The following is an 18,037-nucleotide window of genomic DNA, read 5'->3' as shown; positions in this document are numbered from 1 at the left end:
GGGAGTTAACCGAGTACCTGGCTTACCAGTTTCCACATCTACATCTTGAGGACAAGATGCTTCCAAAGGGGCGGGGAATGTTAGGATCTCAAGTCTTAGCCCTTGAGGTTCAGGCCGCACCCGGCTCGGACAGCAACATGGGAGTTGGCGCAAATGACGAGAGATCAAGGCAACCCGATAGCAGTGACAAGCATGCTGCGCCAAGTGAGGCCCCAGCCTACCAACCAGTGGACCAGCCAAGCCAACATGAGCCATCTGGGGCCCCAGCCCAGCATCAGCATGCAGGGTCAGCCCACAGTGCAGCCACAAGGGGCCAGCCCAACCCAACATGATGAAGCCCACCAGACTTAGCCCATCACAGGCCTAGTCCAGCAGGCCCATCAGCCCATTTCGTCCAGCCCATCAGATGGAGACCAAGAGCCAAGTCAGTTCACTTGATCTGGCTCCTTTATTAGATACTTTATGTATTTCTTTAATTGCCTTCTTTATTTCCAGCATTGATGTATTACTTTATTGCTTGCATTCATGTAGATGCTTAAGTTACATTCTTAGCATTCATGTACTTAGCATCTAAAGGGTCAAGGACAACCTATTATAAAAGGCTTTGATCTGCCTTCATTTTAGAACTTTTGATTAATCCAAAAACGAAATTGCCAAAGTGTTCTTCACACTTTAGATTTCTTTCTTCTATCATGTGATAGTTAGGCAGAAATCACCCTTCCGGAAACTAGGGCATACATCACACTGTCATTGCCTTAACCCAAGATTAGATTTAGCTACTCTTTTCCATTTAAAAGTTAATTGACATGAATTTAAATGGCGTAATTTAAATAACAGAATTTAAATGACAAGAATTAAAATAGCAGAAACTAACCGGTCATTTAGGCGAGGGATAATTAAAAGATAAGAATTAAAATTGTAGAAATTTAAAAACAGAAATTAACCGGCCATTTAGGCGGTGGATAATAAAGTAACAATAAATGACATAAGAATTTAAAAGAAGAAAGAAATGAAGTAAGATTACAAGAGAAAACAAGAGAAAGAATAAGAGCAATTCTCTAAGAGAAACTCTAAGAATACAACTAAACTTTGATTCAAGTAATAACAACCTTCTCACAAATGCACCCAAGTGAGCTATTTATAGCCCACAAGATGCAATACAAACCACACAATTATTCAACTAAACATAATTATTCTAATGGGCACTCACAAAACATTCACCTAACTAGTGAAAGAAAATTAGGTAAAAGACAAAAAATACAAAAGACTTTAGGTGGTGGACTACTCATAAGAATAAAAAAGACTTTAGGTGGTAAAACATTTATAAAAATACAAAACAAAGAAAAGTCTTCTACAAATTGGGTTATATTGGGCCTTTGATTAGTCTTGGGCCTTTGGTTGGTCTTAGCTCTTTAGTTCGCCTCAGGCTTTTCTTATGTTGGATTCTATTTGATAGTTGGGCCAAGTGCACTTAAAACATCCTCTAAACTCCATAGTTGGCCCATGATTTTGAGCAACAATAATGGGTAACCTAACGTCTTCGATTTATGCCCCTAATTAATTGTAGAAGTTAACTTCCTTGCTCCATCCTGTAATAATATGTAATGCAAATAATTATTTATTTTAAGCATAATTATAAAGCCAAAATGGGGATATAATTCATTAAGATTTAAGAAATATTGACCTCTCATCAAATATACGATTATATATCAAAATACTCTTTCGTATAAAAATTAATCAAAAGGTTTCAAAGGAATTAAAATTCGATTTAATTTTAATCAACTCAATTCACCCCCTTCTTGAGTTTCCGTTGTATTGTGTCAGGGAACCAACACTCTGGATTGAACTTATCCATTGGGCCCACCTGCTACTTGGCATTTAGCCCGATCCGCATGTTAGATCCTAGCCCAAGAAGCTCAAATGACCTTTCCATCTAATCCAAGATCCCTGCGCCAATAACAGATTCTATCAACCCCGAACAACTTGCACGCTGATCCTTATCAGTTTGTAATCTTCATCAAATTTGAAATCCTCGAGGATGATCCTTATCACTATCATGCATCTCAGCCATCTATTCTCCCACGATGGTTGGCGACACACAAGGAACCTTCATCTTTATATATGCCAGCCTGATTACAGGCTAAGGTATATTTTTTCCAATCCTTACCAACACTCTGACATTTTGAATTCTTATTAACTTGAGTGTCAGAGTGCTTGCAGGTGTTAGCTACTCTCATCGAAAAAATCACTGGATCGTGGTATTCCATTACTATCACAACTAGTCCTACCAACCTTATTGGGCCGAAAGGAATACATACTATTCCATTTAGATGCAGTTTTCAATTTTTGCCTCTAAAAATTATATTTAACTCTAATTATTTGTTTGTAAAAGATAAATTTGTTATAGTGACAATTCCAACAACCTATTTACACACACACACACATATATGGGGTCATCAATTTAGCATCTTGTGCATACATAATTAAACAAACTAATTAAATTAACAAAAATATGGAACTAATTAACTTGTACCTAAATCGATTAGGTTAGATCCAATTGCCATTAAGTTAGAAATAGCTTGACAAGGAATTGGTAGGCGATGGCTAATGGAAAAGAAGAAAAACAATAGTAAGGGATAAACAATAAAGGGGGAATTACATGATGCTGGGTAACAATAATGACTATGGTGGCGGTCTCATAGTGGTATTTAAATGGCGTTGACAATGACCTTAAAGAGAGAGAGAGGGTAATATTGAGAAGTCAAAATTAGTAATGAAAAGTAAATAATGAGAGATAGAGAATAGGGTTTGAGGATAACAAATTAAAAGGAAAAGTTCAAGAAAAAACAAAGATGGAAGTGAGGGTCAACAATGATTGATTTTGCTACAGTTACGTGAAAAAAGAAAGTCAAAGCGACTAAAAAAGAGACAAAAGTAAGGGTGGGTTGGACTCGTGTGGGACAAAATCATGGTGTTTCATAGTGGTCCTCAATAAAGAGGACCAATGATGAAGTAATTGGTCAATGGTATTGGTGTCGTGTTATGACAGAGAGGGAATGAAAGAGACGTAGGGATCTATTTAGAGAGAGAAAGGGATGTTGATTGTTTACAAAATGTAACATTGAAGATGTTTTGGAAATTGTTTGGGAAGAATAGGATGAGTAATGATGGAAAATGGGTTTCTTCAAAACCCTAAGGATCCTTTAAAGGCTTGTTTGGTATGACGTTGGAAAAGAGGTATTACCAAGTTTGATGTTAATACCACATTTGGGATGCATCCATATGCGATACTCAATTAAGCCACGAATTGCTCTATCATACTAAAGTTGGACAAAATAATGTTGCATGGTATAAATTAGTCCAAAGGGCATGACCGTTATCGCTTACCTCCACCATCTCTTATGAGCTTCACACCCTCATTATGATTGCCACCCTACGTTAGCAACATCTGTTTTTCTCTTTTATTTTCTTTGCAATCGACACTATCACCATCTCCACCATTATTCTCAACCACATTACCAACCATTTTCAAAAACCTCAACTTCTATCTTATCAATCTACTTCTTGCCCTCCATTTTCTTAATCTCCTTCATTTCTTTGCAATTGACACCATTACCATTGCTGCCTCCACCATCCCCAACAACCACCATATTCGACAACCTTTTCTTCTACCTTTTTAATCTCATTCTTGCCATATTCTTTCTTAATTTCTTTTCTTAGCTTGCTTTCTACGATTTCGACTACCACATCGCCATCATGATACCATTGTTCACCATCACTATCTCCACCATCTCTTATCCTCTTTATCTCTATCCCTTTGTCTTTTTTTCATCTATTTTTTGTTGCAATACTAATCATCACTAACCTCTAATATAGACCTTTGTTCGTCCACCTCTAATATAGACCTTTGTTCGTCCATTTGAGGTTTTCTAGATTTTTAAAGCTTAGATTTGATTTTGAAAATTTTAAGTTAATTTGTGTTTGTGATTTTTATTGATTCAGTGTTTTCATATTCTTTAATTGAATCCCTCTTACTTCTAACATGCCTATTGTTTCCAATAACAAAAAAAAAAAAAAAAAAAAAAGGTGTCTTGTTAGGTGAGGGTTTAAATTTTAAAAACAAAAGAAGAATGTTGTGTTGTGGTTTTATAAAGTGTTCAAGTGTGCCCAAAAAATTAATTCTACTAAAATGAAACTAATTGATCTCACAGAGAAATGTACGATAATTATATGCCACGTCCATAGAATGAGATGAGTAATCCCAATGTATTTTCTACAAATTATTAAAATTCCCAATAATATTTATTTATTTTTCGTTTATTTGTTTGTATTTTTAAAGCAGTCTATTTGGCTGTTCTGGCCACCCAAACAAACCCTCACCCGTCTTCCGCTTCCTCTCTCCCCCCCTTTCTCTCTCTCCCCTCCCTCTTCAAGCCTTCTGCAAAAGCATTTAGAACCCTAGAAATCTCTAAAATCTCGATTCTCACATCACATCTCACTCACTGGTCTCTGCAATTTCTCTGTGCTCTGTATCGTTGACCGCTGATCGGTGCCGTCCCTCGCTCTTGATCTCAACTTCGTGACTTATCTCGACAGTAGGATGGCTGGAGGCAAGCTCGATCTTCCCGACGATCTCCTCTCATCCAAACCGTCAGATCTGTCGTGGACCCCTAAAGGTGCTCACTCACTGCTCTTTGTATTCTTTGCCCTAATTTCCTCTACCTTTGGGCTTTTACTCAGATTGATCTGATCCTTATTGGTTAATATTCCGTTGAGATTATTGATCTGAATGTATTTAATTATTTTGCTGATACTTATAAAATTTAGAATTTAGGGTTTCGAAGCATGGCGTTTCAGTTCAGTTGCCTGATAGTTGTCTTCGGATATTTATTCAGGATAATTTCTCTTTAATTGTTTGTACTTCATTTGTTAACCCTACCTTGTTATTGTTATCTTGTTTGATTGCTGCCAACATTTGCATAAAGAAAGAAAGCAAATATTTGCATTTTTTTCCTATACCTATTCTCTCTTGTTTTATCTGTTCTGTCGGAAATCCAGGGCAGCGGCTGTAAGATTTGAGGTTGCAGGTCGGTGCTTTGTTTTTTTATAGTATGTTGTGTTGCTAACTAACTCAGTGCCACTTCTTCTAATTGATATGATGTCTGCTGGTGCTAATTTGGGCATTTCCTGGCTTATTTGACCTAGACGGAGCACCTTGGCTACGATTCGTTAACTTTAACATGATAAGTGGCGATTCTTGTCTTTTTATGGACTTCTTTCTAGGATGAGCTCATCAATATTCGCGACATTGAAGATTCTTAGCCTATCACTTCCTTTAATTTTAGCTACCTTTTCTATCCGTTTCATCTTGGCTTTGGGAAATGTTATTCGGTTATTCCTGCTCCAGAAGCGTTAAGCACACGATTCTTGTCTTTTTATGGACTTCTGACTAGGATGAGCTCTAATATTTGTAATCATGATATTGAAGATTCGTAGCCTATCACCATGGCTAATTTTGGAAACCTTTCCTATTCGATGCAGCTTAGTTTTGGGGAAATGTTATTCGCAGTCTAGGAGTGTTATGCTCACTCCACTATGGTGAGGGAGGCTAACAATTTTTGAAGTGGGAATAACAGCACCCTTGATAAAGAGTATTCTAGATCTACACTACCTTAATGCATCATTTTTTGTCTTCATCAGTTTAGCAATGGACACAGTTGTTTTATTCATTTAGGAATTTCGGCCTTTAGGAATCATAGATTCTGTGTGAGGTTTCCGATCATGGATCATGGTTCTTTTGTTATGCTATAAAGGTACTCTAATGATGTTATGTGGTAGTTTTGGAGTTATTTGTGTCGTCGGTTTTTTATAGTTGCAGTATCTATATGGACAATAATTTTGCTGTTGCCTTTTTTCTTTCTTCCCCCCAATAATGATGCCAGCTCCATCTTTATTTTTTATAATTTCAATTGGATTTCTTAATGGAAATGTATATTAATGCTTACCGTTATTGGGTTGATGCCACTACAGTGGATGCTCTAGGAAGGAATGATGATGAAAGGGGGGTGATAGGGCTGCTTGATGATACAAAAGGTTCGGTTTACTTTTTCAATCTTGCAGCACCAAATCTTTTTCTGAATTATGGGACAATTTATCCCTACTGCTGCATTAAGTGTCGGTTCTCCTTCTTATATTTCAACTCATGAAATTGTGCATGTTCATTGTTGTTACTTCAGATCAAGGAGCATCAGAAAGCAGCATTCCTTTGTCTCCCCAGTGGCTTTATTCTAAACCTAGTGAGACGAAGATGGTGAGTGCTATGATTACTCACTGCATCCATGTCTTTATATATGACAATACTGTTAAATGCTTCTTTATATCATTTTATATCTATGGAGGAAATGCTGATTTTATGGTTGTATTGATTTTCTAAATAGAAGTTGTTTAATTGCATGATACTTGTCTGAGCTCTCCATCTTTCTGACAGAACCCAGTGTTTTAAAGGCTCTAAGCACACTCAAGCCCAAAGGCCTTCTAGGGCTTAAGTGCAAAGCCCAAGTGTGCTCTTAATTGAAACAAACAAATGTTAAGAAAAATAAAGAAGTAATATAATAACTGCTACTAAACTACTAGATAATATTGTTAAGACGAAAATTCATGCTAAAAGGGAACAATAGATGGTCTTTTAATTCATTTTCAATGATTTAGTCTAGATTAACAAAGTCATCTTGATGATTGGAGTTATAGTTCTCATCATCTTCCTCATCAGCACCATCTAATTGACTTCTTGTACCAGGACTGACCATGAAGTAGAAGCTGAAGTTGCTTTTCTAGTTGTTACATTCTCTCCTTTGCTTCTAATATTAAATCTACACTCTTCAACTAGCAACAACACCGCTTGTTAAAAATCATGACCAAACACTGAATTGTTCTCTTCTACAGCACTCCAAGACATTTATATAATAGATCATAGTTGTCAAAGGCCCGAGACGCGTAGGGCAGGCATTGTTGAGTTTCAGCGCCCTTCAAAAGGCGCTGCAAAGGTGCATGATGCGTGTGCTTCATACTAAGGTGCAAAGTTCACGCTTCATGCTTCTTTTGCAGAAAGACGTTAAACCCTAATACAAAAGGAAAGCTTCAGCTTTTTGGTGCAAAGTCAAAAGGTCTTCTTTGCGTTTTTATATGAAAAGTCTGCTACCCATGTCACAGAAGAAGAGAAAATCTTGGACAAAATAAAATCTTCTTTTTAAGTGAAAATCTTGGGTGCTTTTGCTCGATTTTTTATTGTAGAATTAGTTTCTTGTCGACGTGAGTGCATGTATGTGTAGATTGGCAAGAGGCGAGGCTGCTGCTTGTCACTGGATGGCCACCAGAACACTCATGCACCAGCAGTCAGATGCGCATGAGTCTCTCCTGCCAACGTACAGGTGGTGCGTGTAGTGTGTGAGACACTGCTTTGGCTAACTGCTTTGTTTGTCATGGTCGCTAGAGGCTGGCAAACATCCCTCGTGACCTATTTTATAGTTGCTGTCGTCTTTTGTTGTTTTATTTTATTTTGACTTTTCTGTTCGTGCACAGTGCTACGTCCTGTGTATTTTTTTTTGCTTCTTTTTGTCCTTTTTTGTTGTCTGTTTCTTCTTATTTTCAACTAATTCACATTTAAGTATAAAATTGAAAATATGTGTCTGGTTTCTCTTTTTCTGTTTCAACTAAGTTTTTCTCTTCTTTTTTCTGTTTCTTTTCATATAATAGAATAGATATGCATTTTCTTTTTTAGTTTTGAATTGAAAATAATACTATATATGTATGTATTCTATACATGTTTTTAATATATATGCACCTCACGTGATTGAAGCTCTCATGTTGCCTTGTGCCTCACACTTAAGCACTGAGCACTCTTTGCACCTTGTGCCTTTGACAACTATGTAATAGATAGGTGTTTCGTGGTGTTTTAGGGTCCAAAGTTACAGCTCTTCTTTTCTTTCTTTTTTTTTTTAAACTGTAAACCAATAAAAATTCAAAAAATAAATAGCCGTGACTTGAGCTTAACAAAAAAGTACTTGTTTTTCTTGCTCAAGCTGGGCTTTGTTATTTGCGCTGGCTGCTTTGCTTTGACAAGAAAACACTAGAATTTTGCTTTGTGCTTAAGCATTCTTTTAACAAACACTATCACAGATTGTCTTGGTTGTTTAGTTTCTACATGCAACTTATCAGTTGGGTTTATATCCCATATTTCCTTTTTAGTTTGCAGGTTGCTATAACTACACTAGTATCTCCATGTACTCCATTGTTATATTGTTTGTTGTCAGTATCACCATACACCTGATGTTCTAGACTCTAGCATGTTGTAGAAATAAAATTGAGTATCAACTGCCTTTTTCTCTTTTTGGGTGGGGGTCGGGGTCAGTTATAGTCCCACACATATTCTGCATTGTTGATACAATTTTGAACTCGATGCTAGTGGTACACCTTATCATCTCATGTGCTGTTCCTGTGGAGTAAGTTGAATATATCTCCATATTCTCTCCCTTTTAGATTTGAGCTGGAATTGATTAAGGTGTGATAGGTGATACCCTGTTTATAGGCCAATTGTGTACTCTGTTTATGGACCAATTGTGTACCTACTAGGCTTAGATGATGGAACTTTTCACTTGAGTGCTCCTTTTTTAGGCTCTTGATAAAAGATGATCTGCCTATCCCTTTCCCTCAGTCACCAGAAATCTTCACCAGAGTCCTGTGCTTGCTATTAAGCCTTCCATATCACCTCACTGACTTTACTAGTAGAATTCCGTGCACATTATCAATACCCGTGTCCGTATCTCAGTTTAGCTAATAAAAGCGTATTCTTGAGTGGTGTTCAAGATAATGGTGCTTGTGACACACCTTAGCTGTAACATGCCATGAATATGATCAGTCATACCTCATCATCTTGGTTGATGAAACTGTCTTTGCACCATCAAGGACACCTGTTGCAGCTTCTCACCTTAAATATGTATCTCTCTTTTCTCTTTCTTGCAAGCTGCTCATGCACTAAGTCCTCTCCTCCCTCACAGTGTATTTCTTGTATTTTAAGTAGCATGTAAACAAAGAAATGTATTAAAAAGTGAATTTTAGCACCCTTAAACGAGAAAAAAGAGTATACAAAACAAAAAAAAAAAGTAAAAATAGAGAGGAGGTTTGAAGTTTAACTGAGATTGTGATTGAAAAAATTGAGAAAAAAAAGAGTTAAGGAATAAACAAAAATAAATGCATTTGAGGCTTTTCTTCAGATGTAATTGATGGAACATAGTTTGAGAGTGTGTAAGGCACAAAAGAGAGTTAAGATACTTAAATTGCATTTTTTTTTCCTCCAGTCCTTCTCAGACCAGTTTCCTCAGTGTTATGTAATGAGTGACAGTTAGTTTCCCCAACTTTGCCTTTTTTCTGGCATATTTGATTTGATATGACTTATTCTTAATGGATTTGAACCTGTTGTAAAATTTGTGTCTAGGCCACACACGTATTAAATAAAAAAAAGCAGATGAATTAGACAAAAAAATTTAAAAATTAAATTGGATGGAATTGGGATTTTACAATATATTTTTGGAAAAATTCATTCAATTCTGTATAGACTTTCTTGGAGGTGGGATCTTAATATTGTATTTTACGACCCAATAAGATCAGTATTGTGTAAGCTTTTGACTTCAAATTTAAAAAGTTTCTTTTGTTGCTTCTTAAGTTTAAGAAGTCATTAGGTCCACTGATGCATTCATGATTTTAACCTTTCTTTATTGATTTTTATTGATCTTTTTCTCCCTCATTAGATCCACTGATGCATTCATGATTCTATTTGGACCTCACCTAAAATGCTCAATAATTGTTTGCTGAATTTATGTTAGTAACATGATTGCAAATGAAAGGTAAAAAAGCTTTCTTTTTGTATGGTTCAATGATTATTTTTTTGTTTATTTTTGGGTAGACTGAATGTCTGAACTATGATGGCTTGGATACCAGTTGAGTTGGTCAATACTAGGTTGGATCTGGCTAATAGTTATAAAGAAAAATCAAGCTTTAATCTGTGAAAATTATTTACATCTCAACTAAGAATGACCAATTTTGCCAGTAGGTTAAACTGATTAAGCTTAGATGTCAATCCCACTAACTTGTCTTCAAACACCTCACTTGTTAGGATGAAGCTTATTTGTGCATTGAATAGATTACACAAGGTGTCTAGTTTCATTTAGCTCAACCTTTGTGGCATAACACAATAGCTTGTTTGGTTATTATTCAAGGATACATTTGGAACATGAGCTGGCAGGTTTGCATTAGCTTGGATCCTTTCAATTGAGACTAAACCAAAATCTGTTACTGAGGATCTGCTAACAATGTCCAAGGAACAACAGTTTTCTTGGTCTGACATTGCTGTTGTGACATGCATATCTGCATTTTCTTGCAGTAATTATTGTGCTTCAACAGAGTTATCATCTCATAAGTGATGTAAGAACAATTAAACTAGGCTGAGATGATTCCCGTGACTTAGTTTTTTCCTTTACAACTTCTATTGGTTTATGCCTTAATGCTGATATCATCTTCCTGTGGTTGATTCTTCTTCTTCCTCTATAACTTCTATTGCTTTATGCCTTAATGCTGATATCATCTTTCTATGGTTGATTACCTTATATGCGAGACATGTTTTTGCTGCTCTTTATGTTGTCAGGAAGCGCGTGCACCAAGTTCCCTTTCTCTTGGAAGTTCTGCTGATCCTAATTTGAAGGAGGGCTGGCGTCCAGATGTCCCTGAGGACAAAAAAGATTGGAGAAGAGTTGCAACTGAAACTGATAGTGGACGCCGCTGGCGTGAAGAAGAAAGGGAAACCAGCTTGCTTGGCAGAAGAGATCGCAGGAAGACTGATCGCCGGGTTGAGAACACTCTGGTTAGAGACAACACTGAAAATAGAGCTATGTCTACTGATAGGTGGCATGATGCTGGTAATCGGAGTTCTGCACATGATGCCAGACGTGATAGCAAGTGGTCATCTAGGTGGGGTCCTGAAGAAAGGGATAAGGAATCTCGGATTGAAAAAAGGGCAGATGTTGAGAAGGATGATACTAACAATGATAGCCAATCATTTGTAGGAAGCATTCCCAGATCTGGTCCCGAGCGCGATTCAGATTCTCGTGACAAGTGGAGGCCACGCCATAGGATGGAGGGAAATTCTAGCGGGCCAGGTTCATACCGCGCTGCACCTGGGTTTGGATCTGAGAGGGGAAGGGCAGAGGGGCCTTTTACAGGGTTTACTTTAGGACGGGGACGATCTAGTGTTGCAGTTGTAAGACCTCCATCTGTGGGTTCTCTCGGTGTTACTCAATTTGACAGGACAGAGAGTGTCCCTGGGAAACTATGCTCATTGGCTGATACATTTTGCTACCCAAGGGGGAAACTTCTTGATATTTATCGGAAGCAAAAATTGGATCCGATTTTGGCTGTGATGCCTGAACAGATGGAGGAAATACCTCCCATAACACAAGTTGCTGCACTTGAACCATTGGCTTTTGTCAGTCCTGATACAGATGAAGAGGCAAGCTTTTTGAATTGACTTTCTAGGTTTCATTAAGTTGTAGTCTTTTTATGTTTGTGCTTTCTCACTGAAGGCCATTGTTTTCAGGCTATCATTGGTGATTTGTGGAAGGGCAAAATAACTGGTAGTGGAGTAGTGTACAATTCATTTAGAAAGGGCAGATCAACTGATAACGCCACAGGTGATCAATTTAGAAAATGCAGTTAACTTCAATTTATGGATGTGTAGTATCTTATGCCTTTTCTCTTACCTCTTTTTTGTACACATTTTTTCTTCTTGTCCTTGGAGCCTTATCAAATCATTCCATGCAGATGTCAGAGACTTTGAACATACTAATGGAAAACTGGGTGTCTTGCCTTTGTATATACCTGATGAGATTGTTGATACCTCTGGTGGAGTTGTAAATGATAGTACTCATCAGGCTGATGTTTGTAGCATCTTGAATAAGGATGGTCCTAAAATGAGTCCAGCAGATGGTTAGTAACTGGCTCTGTTCAACCCCTTAAAGTAGTTTTCCTTTTTCTTTTTCCTGGCATGTGAATGGAAACTATATTTCTTTTCCAGGAGGAGATGCTAGTTGTGAAGGGGAAGATGAAGTCGATGCTGCTGCAATTGGGATGAATGCAGATGAATTGATGCAAGCAACTTCAAACAGTAACAGTTTTTTTGATGTGCCCAAAGTTGCAGATGCTACATTCACCAAGCATGCTTCTCTGAAGGATGTTACCTCTGCTGCTGCTTTTGACCTCAGTATCAAGCTTCCAGATGATTCGAATTCTCTATTTGTTTCTTCATCTGCTGAACAGAGTTGGAATAGCAATTTACTGCACCGTCATGGAAGCCACAATGAATATCTGTTAGGAGGGAGTATCCTGCCCGATGACTTGAGCTTATACTATCAGGATCCTCAAGGTGAGATCCAAGGACCATTTCTTGGTGCTGACATCATTTCATGGTTTGAGCAAGGGTTTTTCGGGACTGATCTACCTGTCCGCTTGGCCGATGCTCCAGAGGGAACACCTTTCCAAGAGTTGGGTGACCTCATGCCGCATCTGAAGTTTATAGATGGACATGCCAATAATACTGATATAAGTTCTAAGGTAGAGAAGCCTGTAGCTTTGGATGAGAAATCTGTTCCCGAGGTAGATGATCTCCACTGGCATCTAAATCGGTTTAATGGTCTACCGATGCAGCATATTCAGTCAAGAATTTCTGAGCATGAAGATCCATTACAACTTCCATATACCAATTCACAAAACTTCCATTTGGTTCCTCAAGATGAAGGTTAGTTACTTTTCTTGTCTGTCTTGTTCTGCATTATTTGTTGGGTTTGTGTTTATGAATCTGCTTCTGTGCAGAGGTTGTATTTCCGGGGAGACCTGGAAGTGGTAGCAGTTCTACAGCGAACACATCTACAGGCATTAATGATATTTCTGCTAATCCTAGAGGGAATCCTTCTCTTCGAATTGAGTTTAATGAACCTGGTGTTCTGGATCAGAGTGACAAAAAGTTGCATCCTTTTGGGTTGTTGTGGTCTGAACTTGAAGGCACTTCCTCAAGGTATAACCAGTCATCAAATGTATCTTCTAGCAGTGGTGATCAGGATCAACTTGTCAACCCTAGTACAGGAAGAGTTGGCTCTTTTGGCGGACTCAATGATTCGACTCATGATGCAGAAGCATGGTCTGATGTTTACCGAAAAAATACAATTCCTGGTCCCAGGTATCAAGGTGTCATGGATCCTCGTCGGTTACCACATATGGATCAAGAATCCAACCATTTTGATGTACCAGAGAAACTTTTGGCACAACATGTTCAACTGCTCCAGCGTAATCTGTCATCTCGCCATTCCCACTTGAATGAGTCAGTGCTGGAACAGGTGCCGGGTCAGAATCCTATTTACCATCGTCCGACTAATCAGGCAGGGCCAGACCTGGAACACCTTCTGGCACTACAGCTGCAGCAGCAGCAGCAGCAACAACAGCTTCAGCTTCAACACCAGTTGCAGCAACAGCAGCAGTTTCATCAGCAGCAATTGCTATTGCAAGAGCAACAGCAATCTCAAGCTCGTCAGATGGTTCTTGAACAAATACTGCAAAATCAAATGCAGGATTCTGTCCATGGACAGTCTCACATTGATACTGTTAGACCCAGTAATGTTCTTGATCAGGTTTTGCTGGAGCAGCAATTTTTACATGAACTACAACAGTGCGCTCCTCCTCCAAGTCAGGCTGACGCATCACTTGAGCATCTTATTCAAGCAAAATTTGGTCAAACATTGCATCAAGGGCGTCAACGTAATCTACTGGATCTTGTGTCAAATCAAGGACAGATGCAGTCTCTGGAACATCAGATTCTTCAGCAAGAGCAGATGCATGCGAGGCAGTTGCCTCTGGGGTTGAGGCAGCGTGTGGAGTTGGAAGAAGAGAGGCATATTGGTTCTGTCTGGCCTGTTGAGAAAACCAATCAGCTCCTCAGATCTCCTGCTGGTGCACTCAGAGCTCACTCTGCAGGGCTCAACCCATTAGATTATTATCAGCAACAACAGAGACCATCTCTGGAAGAGCATCTGAGTCACCTTGAGCGAAGTGTTTCTATACAAGATCGGTTCCAGCGAGGCCTTTATGATCCTGGCTTAATGCCATTTGAGCAATCAATGCCTTTACCTGTTGGTACTCCAGGATTGAACCAGGATGTTATGAACGCTTTGGTACATGGCCAAGGTTTAGATATGCAGGAAGCAAGGGCACGAGTGCATTCTGGTTCTCAAGTAGGTGGATTCTCTGATGTTCACTCACAGCACCCAATAATTCCTAACCAATTTCGTGCCCCACATTCTGATGTAATTGAGGGTTATTGGTCTGAGCACAATGGTCAGCTACAGAAAGAATGGGCAGAGTCTCAGATACGTCAAATGCATCTTAATTCTGAGCTGCAAAATAGGGAACTAGAAAAAATGACTGCTAGAGATTCGAGTTCTTGGATGTCGGCAGGAGCAAGCAATGATGGTTCAAAGCGTTTGCTGATGGAATTACTTCATCAAAATTCTGGTCATCAGCCAACTGATTCTTTAAAATTCAGCACTGGGGTATCATATGACAGAAGGCCGCCTTCTGGTCGCTTCTCTATAACAAGCACTACTAATCAACCCTTTAGTCTTTTATCAGATCGAGAAGCAGGTAAAAACTCCCTTGGACCTTATGGCTCTAATTCTGGTGGAGTCACCAATGAGAAGGCCAGTGTTTTGGAAAGCATTGAAAGACTGCCTCTTAGATCCAACTCTGGAGCGCCTAGTGATCGAGACCGATTTTTTCCAGGCATCAATGACGGTCCTCAAGGAATTTATGCAAACTCAAACATGATTGCTAAATCCCCCATCGAAAGAGACTTATTTGACATGGATAGTAAAATGCACGGACGCAAAGGTGAGGTTGGTATGTTTAAGAGGGCAGCTTTGGAGATTAAAGAAAGCATGGGTGAGAAGGCAGGATTGAACTATGGAGAAATGCCAATTCATTTTGGGAGCAGGCATAATTCACTTGGCACTGATGGTAAAATCCGTTATTATTATTTGTTTGCTCACAGGTTCTTTTCTTGGTAACTTCATGAGTATGATCTCTGATAAAATTGGTTCCAGGTGGTAATTCAACCTTCCACAATGATAAGGGTGATATTGATTATTTCACAGAGGAGGTTGCTAACGACCAGTAAGTACTCTTTCTGATGTACTACATCAACTCTAAATGTTTAGTGGATTGTAAATACATCACGTCTTTCATTTCTCTTGGACCTTACACTCCAGGGTTAGGTTTCCTCCAACCCGACTCCCAGCCCACCCCAGGCTGGGGGTGGAGGAAAGAGAGGGGAATAAAAAGCATTGCTGCATAACCATTGGCTTAAAATTTCATAATTTTGTTTTATTACTTTCTTATTTCCGGTTCATTACTGGATCTTGTTATAATGTGATTCATAATGATGCTTCTTACTCTTTGGAGTTGAAGGGATATATAACCAAGTTTGCCATGTTTCTGCATATCTTAGTATGCTATTCTTCATTTTGACAGGGTAGCCCATGCATCCAAAGGCCTGGACAGCCTTTTGCTGAAACGTCCAGTGGTCTCACGGACTTCCTCATCTCAGGAGCAGTTGTTTGAGGCATCTGATCCAGTCATCAGAGACAAAACTCCCCCAACTTCACTTCCCGGTGAAGGTATGTTAATTTGCAGTATGTCTTTATGTTAAATTTGAAGTCTTATGGAATGGGGAGCAAGATACTTTGAGATCATGACTTATCATGCAGCTGCACTTCTGGCTTTCCCAATTATAAAAGTTCAGTTCAGCGTAGGGGCATTTTCATTTTTGCTGGTATTGCTGGATGAGCAACGTAGTGCTCTCCCCTTTGTGGAAAATGGTGCACCGTTCTCTCACCCACCCACCACAAACCAACACATTTATAAATTGGGATGATGATGCAAATGCTTATAGTAATGGCTTATAGATTTTTGTTTCAAAGATATTAATATGATGGGGTTGCCCATCACTTTTTGGCTCTGCGTTCGTTTCAAAGTAACCTCGATGATTATGAATTTATTAGGTGGCAGACAGGAGCAGGGGGAAAATCCGGCAAATCAGAAATCTGACGGTCTACCATCTGGCAGGAAAGATAGTCATGTTCGACGGAGCTCATCGTTCAGTGATGCAGATGCGTCGGAACCATTGTTCGTTGACATGCTGAAAAGCAATGCTAAGAAGCCAGCAGTACAGTTAGAGAATCCAGTAGTGGGAGCTTCGGAGTCATCTGATGGAACTCAGGCAGGCAGAAGCGGGAAAAAGAAAGGGAAGAAAGGGAGGCAGATTGACCCAGCCCTTCTAGGATTCAAGGTAACAAGCAACCGCATCATGATGGGTGAGATACAACGTATAGAAGATTAGACCAATCGATCTTAGTAGAGCTCTGTTTTACCGTTCATGTTTGGTCGAAAAGCTGTACAGCATACCGTTTCTGTAAAGCATTTATCAGTTAGATATTCTTTTATTTGTTTTTGTTTTCCAGCCCCCAAATTTCAGCTAATTTGTGATGTAGGGGCGTCATCAGCGTGTCTTTAGAAGGCAAAGTCACTCATTCAGGATGTGGCTTGTGCATGAGCTACTGAGTAGTGGGTGGTTTTGCACAGTAGGTGTTTCTCATTTCATAGGAATTGGAAGTGGTCGGCCGGATGAGACAATGTTGTGTATACAAATAGTCGTGCCGTATATATGGTAAATTGCATATGTTTTAGGGGCATGGCTTGCGTATCCATCCATCTTTATGTCCAATCGGAACAGTAAATACTTCTTTCATACACCCACTGATTGAGTAGAGGATAAAGTTTTGTGCAGCAGCCTGATGGAGGAAATTTGCATAAATTGGGCCATTCTCATGCCTGGCCATTCTCATGCCTGATCCCGGGGGCAACAGCAATAAATTTATCAGTAACTTGAAAAAAAAAAAAAAAAAAAAAGTCCGGTGGGTGCATTTGCAAAGAGATGTCTAATCTATTGATGCTTAATGGTCGTCGTGGTCCCTTCTTGAAAGAGCTGCAGTCGCATGGCTGTCCTCCCCATGATCCACTCTAAGTCAGAAGATGAAAGAGGCACTTGATTGGCAATGGCGGGTACTGCTTCTTTAGCTTCCTTGTACCCACACTCCGCAACAACAAATGGGAAGTCGCTGAGCAAGTTCAAGCATAAATAACAGAGCGCAGGTTCAACAAATTTGAAGACTGTTTGTATCTATGTGATTGAGTGTTCGTTCTTACATAAAGTGGAGAGTTTTTAATTACCTGCCCCACATGACACGGTTGGCACCGAAGCTGGAGACTACTTGGGACAGAACTTGGCATAAATCATCGTACGGATATGGCTGTCGTGACACCCTGAATAGGGCACTGAATTTTACGTAAACCTATCACATTAACGCACGTGGTAGGAGTAGGACGATAATTAATCATCACAAGTGAAAATGTTGCCAAGCTAGAATATGTAGCTGACCATACATTGCGTCGGGAAGGACATAATATATATAAGCCAACTAAGTTGTGCGGTAGTAAAGTCCATACCTGTGGAAATCCGGACAGCTTCAGTAGTTGTGAAAAAACTGAGCTTTCTTCATCATTACTGCAACATTAATCCAGACAAACCAAGAAGGTTCTTCTTGTTCTTTCACGTGGAATAATTAACTTGAAAGTTCTTCATATAAGAAAAAGAATATTACTAGGCTGGTGCTTGCCTTGGGGGCTTGCAGAAAGCTAGATGATCTAGCATTACAACTGTAGAGGGAAATTCTGTGCAGAGTTGTTCGATCTCTGATAGATGAAGATTGAGACCCTGAAAACACGTTTTCCATTTATGTACGCTTGACTATTGCTTTCTATAATTAACAGCATGGTTTCTATTGTCATGGTAATATCCAATTAGAACTGCTCGACTGTGTCAGGGAAA

At 39.1% G+C, this 18,037-nt stretch overlaps 2 protein-coding genes across 4 annotated transcripts in view; one reads left to right on the top strand and one right to left on the bottom strand.

The window, feature by feature from the left end:
• The first annotated feature begins 4,364 nt into the window (after positions 1-4,364).
• Positions 4,365-16,841, top strand: LOC127798340 (protein ESSENTIAL FOR POTEXVIRUS ACCUMULATION 1-like). Its single transcript, XM_052331846.1, has 11 exons — positions 4,365-4,676; positions 6,031-6,093; positions 6,237-6,310; positions 10,697-11,557; positions 11,645-11,738; positions 11,869-12,033; positions 12,122-12,841; positions 12,916-15,108; positions 15,195-15,264; positions 15,622-15,767; positions 16,152-16,841. Exons 1-11 carry the CDS (start codon positions 4,601-4,603, stop codon positions 16,487-16,489), a joined length of 4,800 nt encoding a protein of 1,599 aa, XP_052187806.1. The 5' UTR covers positions 4,365-4,600; the 3' UTR covers positions 16,490-16,841.
• The window catches only part of LOC127798341 (uncharacterized), a 25,228-nt gene continuing 23,607 nt past the window's right edge, over positions 16,417-18,037 (bottom strand). The window contains exons 7-10 of one of the 3 annotated variants that reach the window (XM_052331848.1): positions 17,811-17,923; positions 17,656-17,713; positions 17,380-17,501; positions 16,417-17,267 (exon numbers count right to left, since the gene is read on the bottom strand). In XM_052331848.1, the coding sequence (XP_052187808.1) occupies positions 17,093-17,267; positions 17,380-17,501; positions 17,656-17,713; positions 17,811-17,923 (468 nt within the window). In that variant the 3' untranslated portion in view covers positions 16,417-17,092. Of the gene's footprint in view, positions 17,268-17,379; positions 17,541-17,616; positions 17,714-17,810; positions 17,924-18,037 lie in introns of those variants that run through there. The other 2 variants (XM_052331849.1, XM_052331850.1) reach the window with 2 other exon arrangements.

This window comes from Diospyros lotus, chromosome 3 (assembly GCF_014633365.1).
Source record: "Diospyros lotus cultivar Yz01 chromosome 3, ASM1463336v1, whole genome shotgun sequence".
NCBI classification, from domain to species: domain Eukaryota; kingdom Viridiplantae; phylum Streptophyta; class Magnoliopsida; order Ericales; family Ebenaceae; genus Diospyros; species Diospyros lotus.
The sequence above is the reverse complement of the archived record's forward strand: the minus strand, read 5'-3'. Positions and strand labels throughout refer to the sequence as shown.

Bases quoted from the DNA above. Each gene is read 5' to 3' on its own strand.
- LOC127798340 (XM_052331846.1), top strand. From the start codon at position 4,601: ATGGCTGGAGGCAAGCTCGATCTTCCCGACGATCTCCTCTCATCCAAA. The intron at 11,558-11,644 runs GCAAGCTTTTTG...CATTGTTTTCAG, and splicing joins GTCCTGATACAGATGAAGAG to GCTATCATTGGTGATTTGTG. The intron at 11,739-11,868 runs GTGATCAATTTA...CATTCCATGCAG, and splicing joins ATCAACTGATAACGCCACAG to ATGTCAGAGACTTTGAACAT.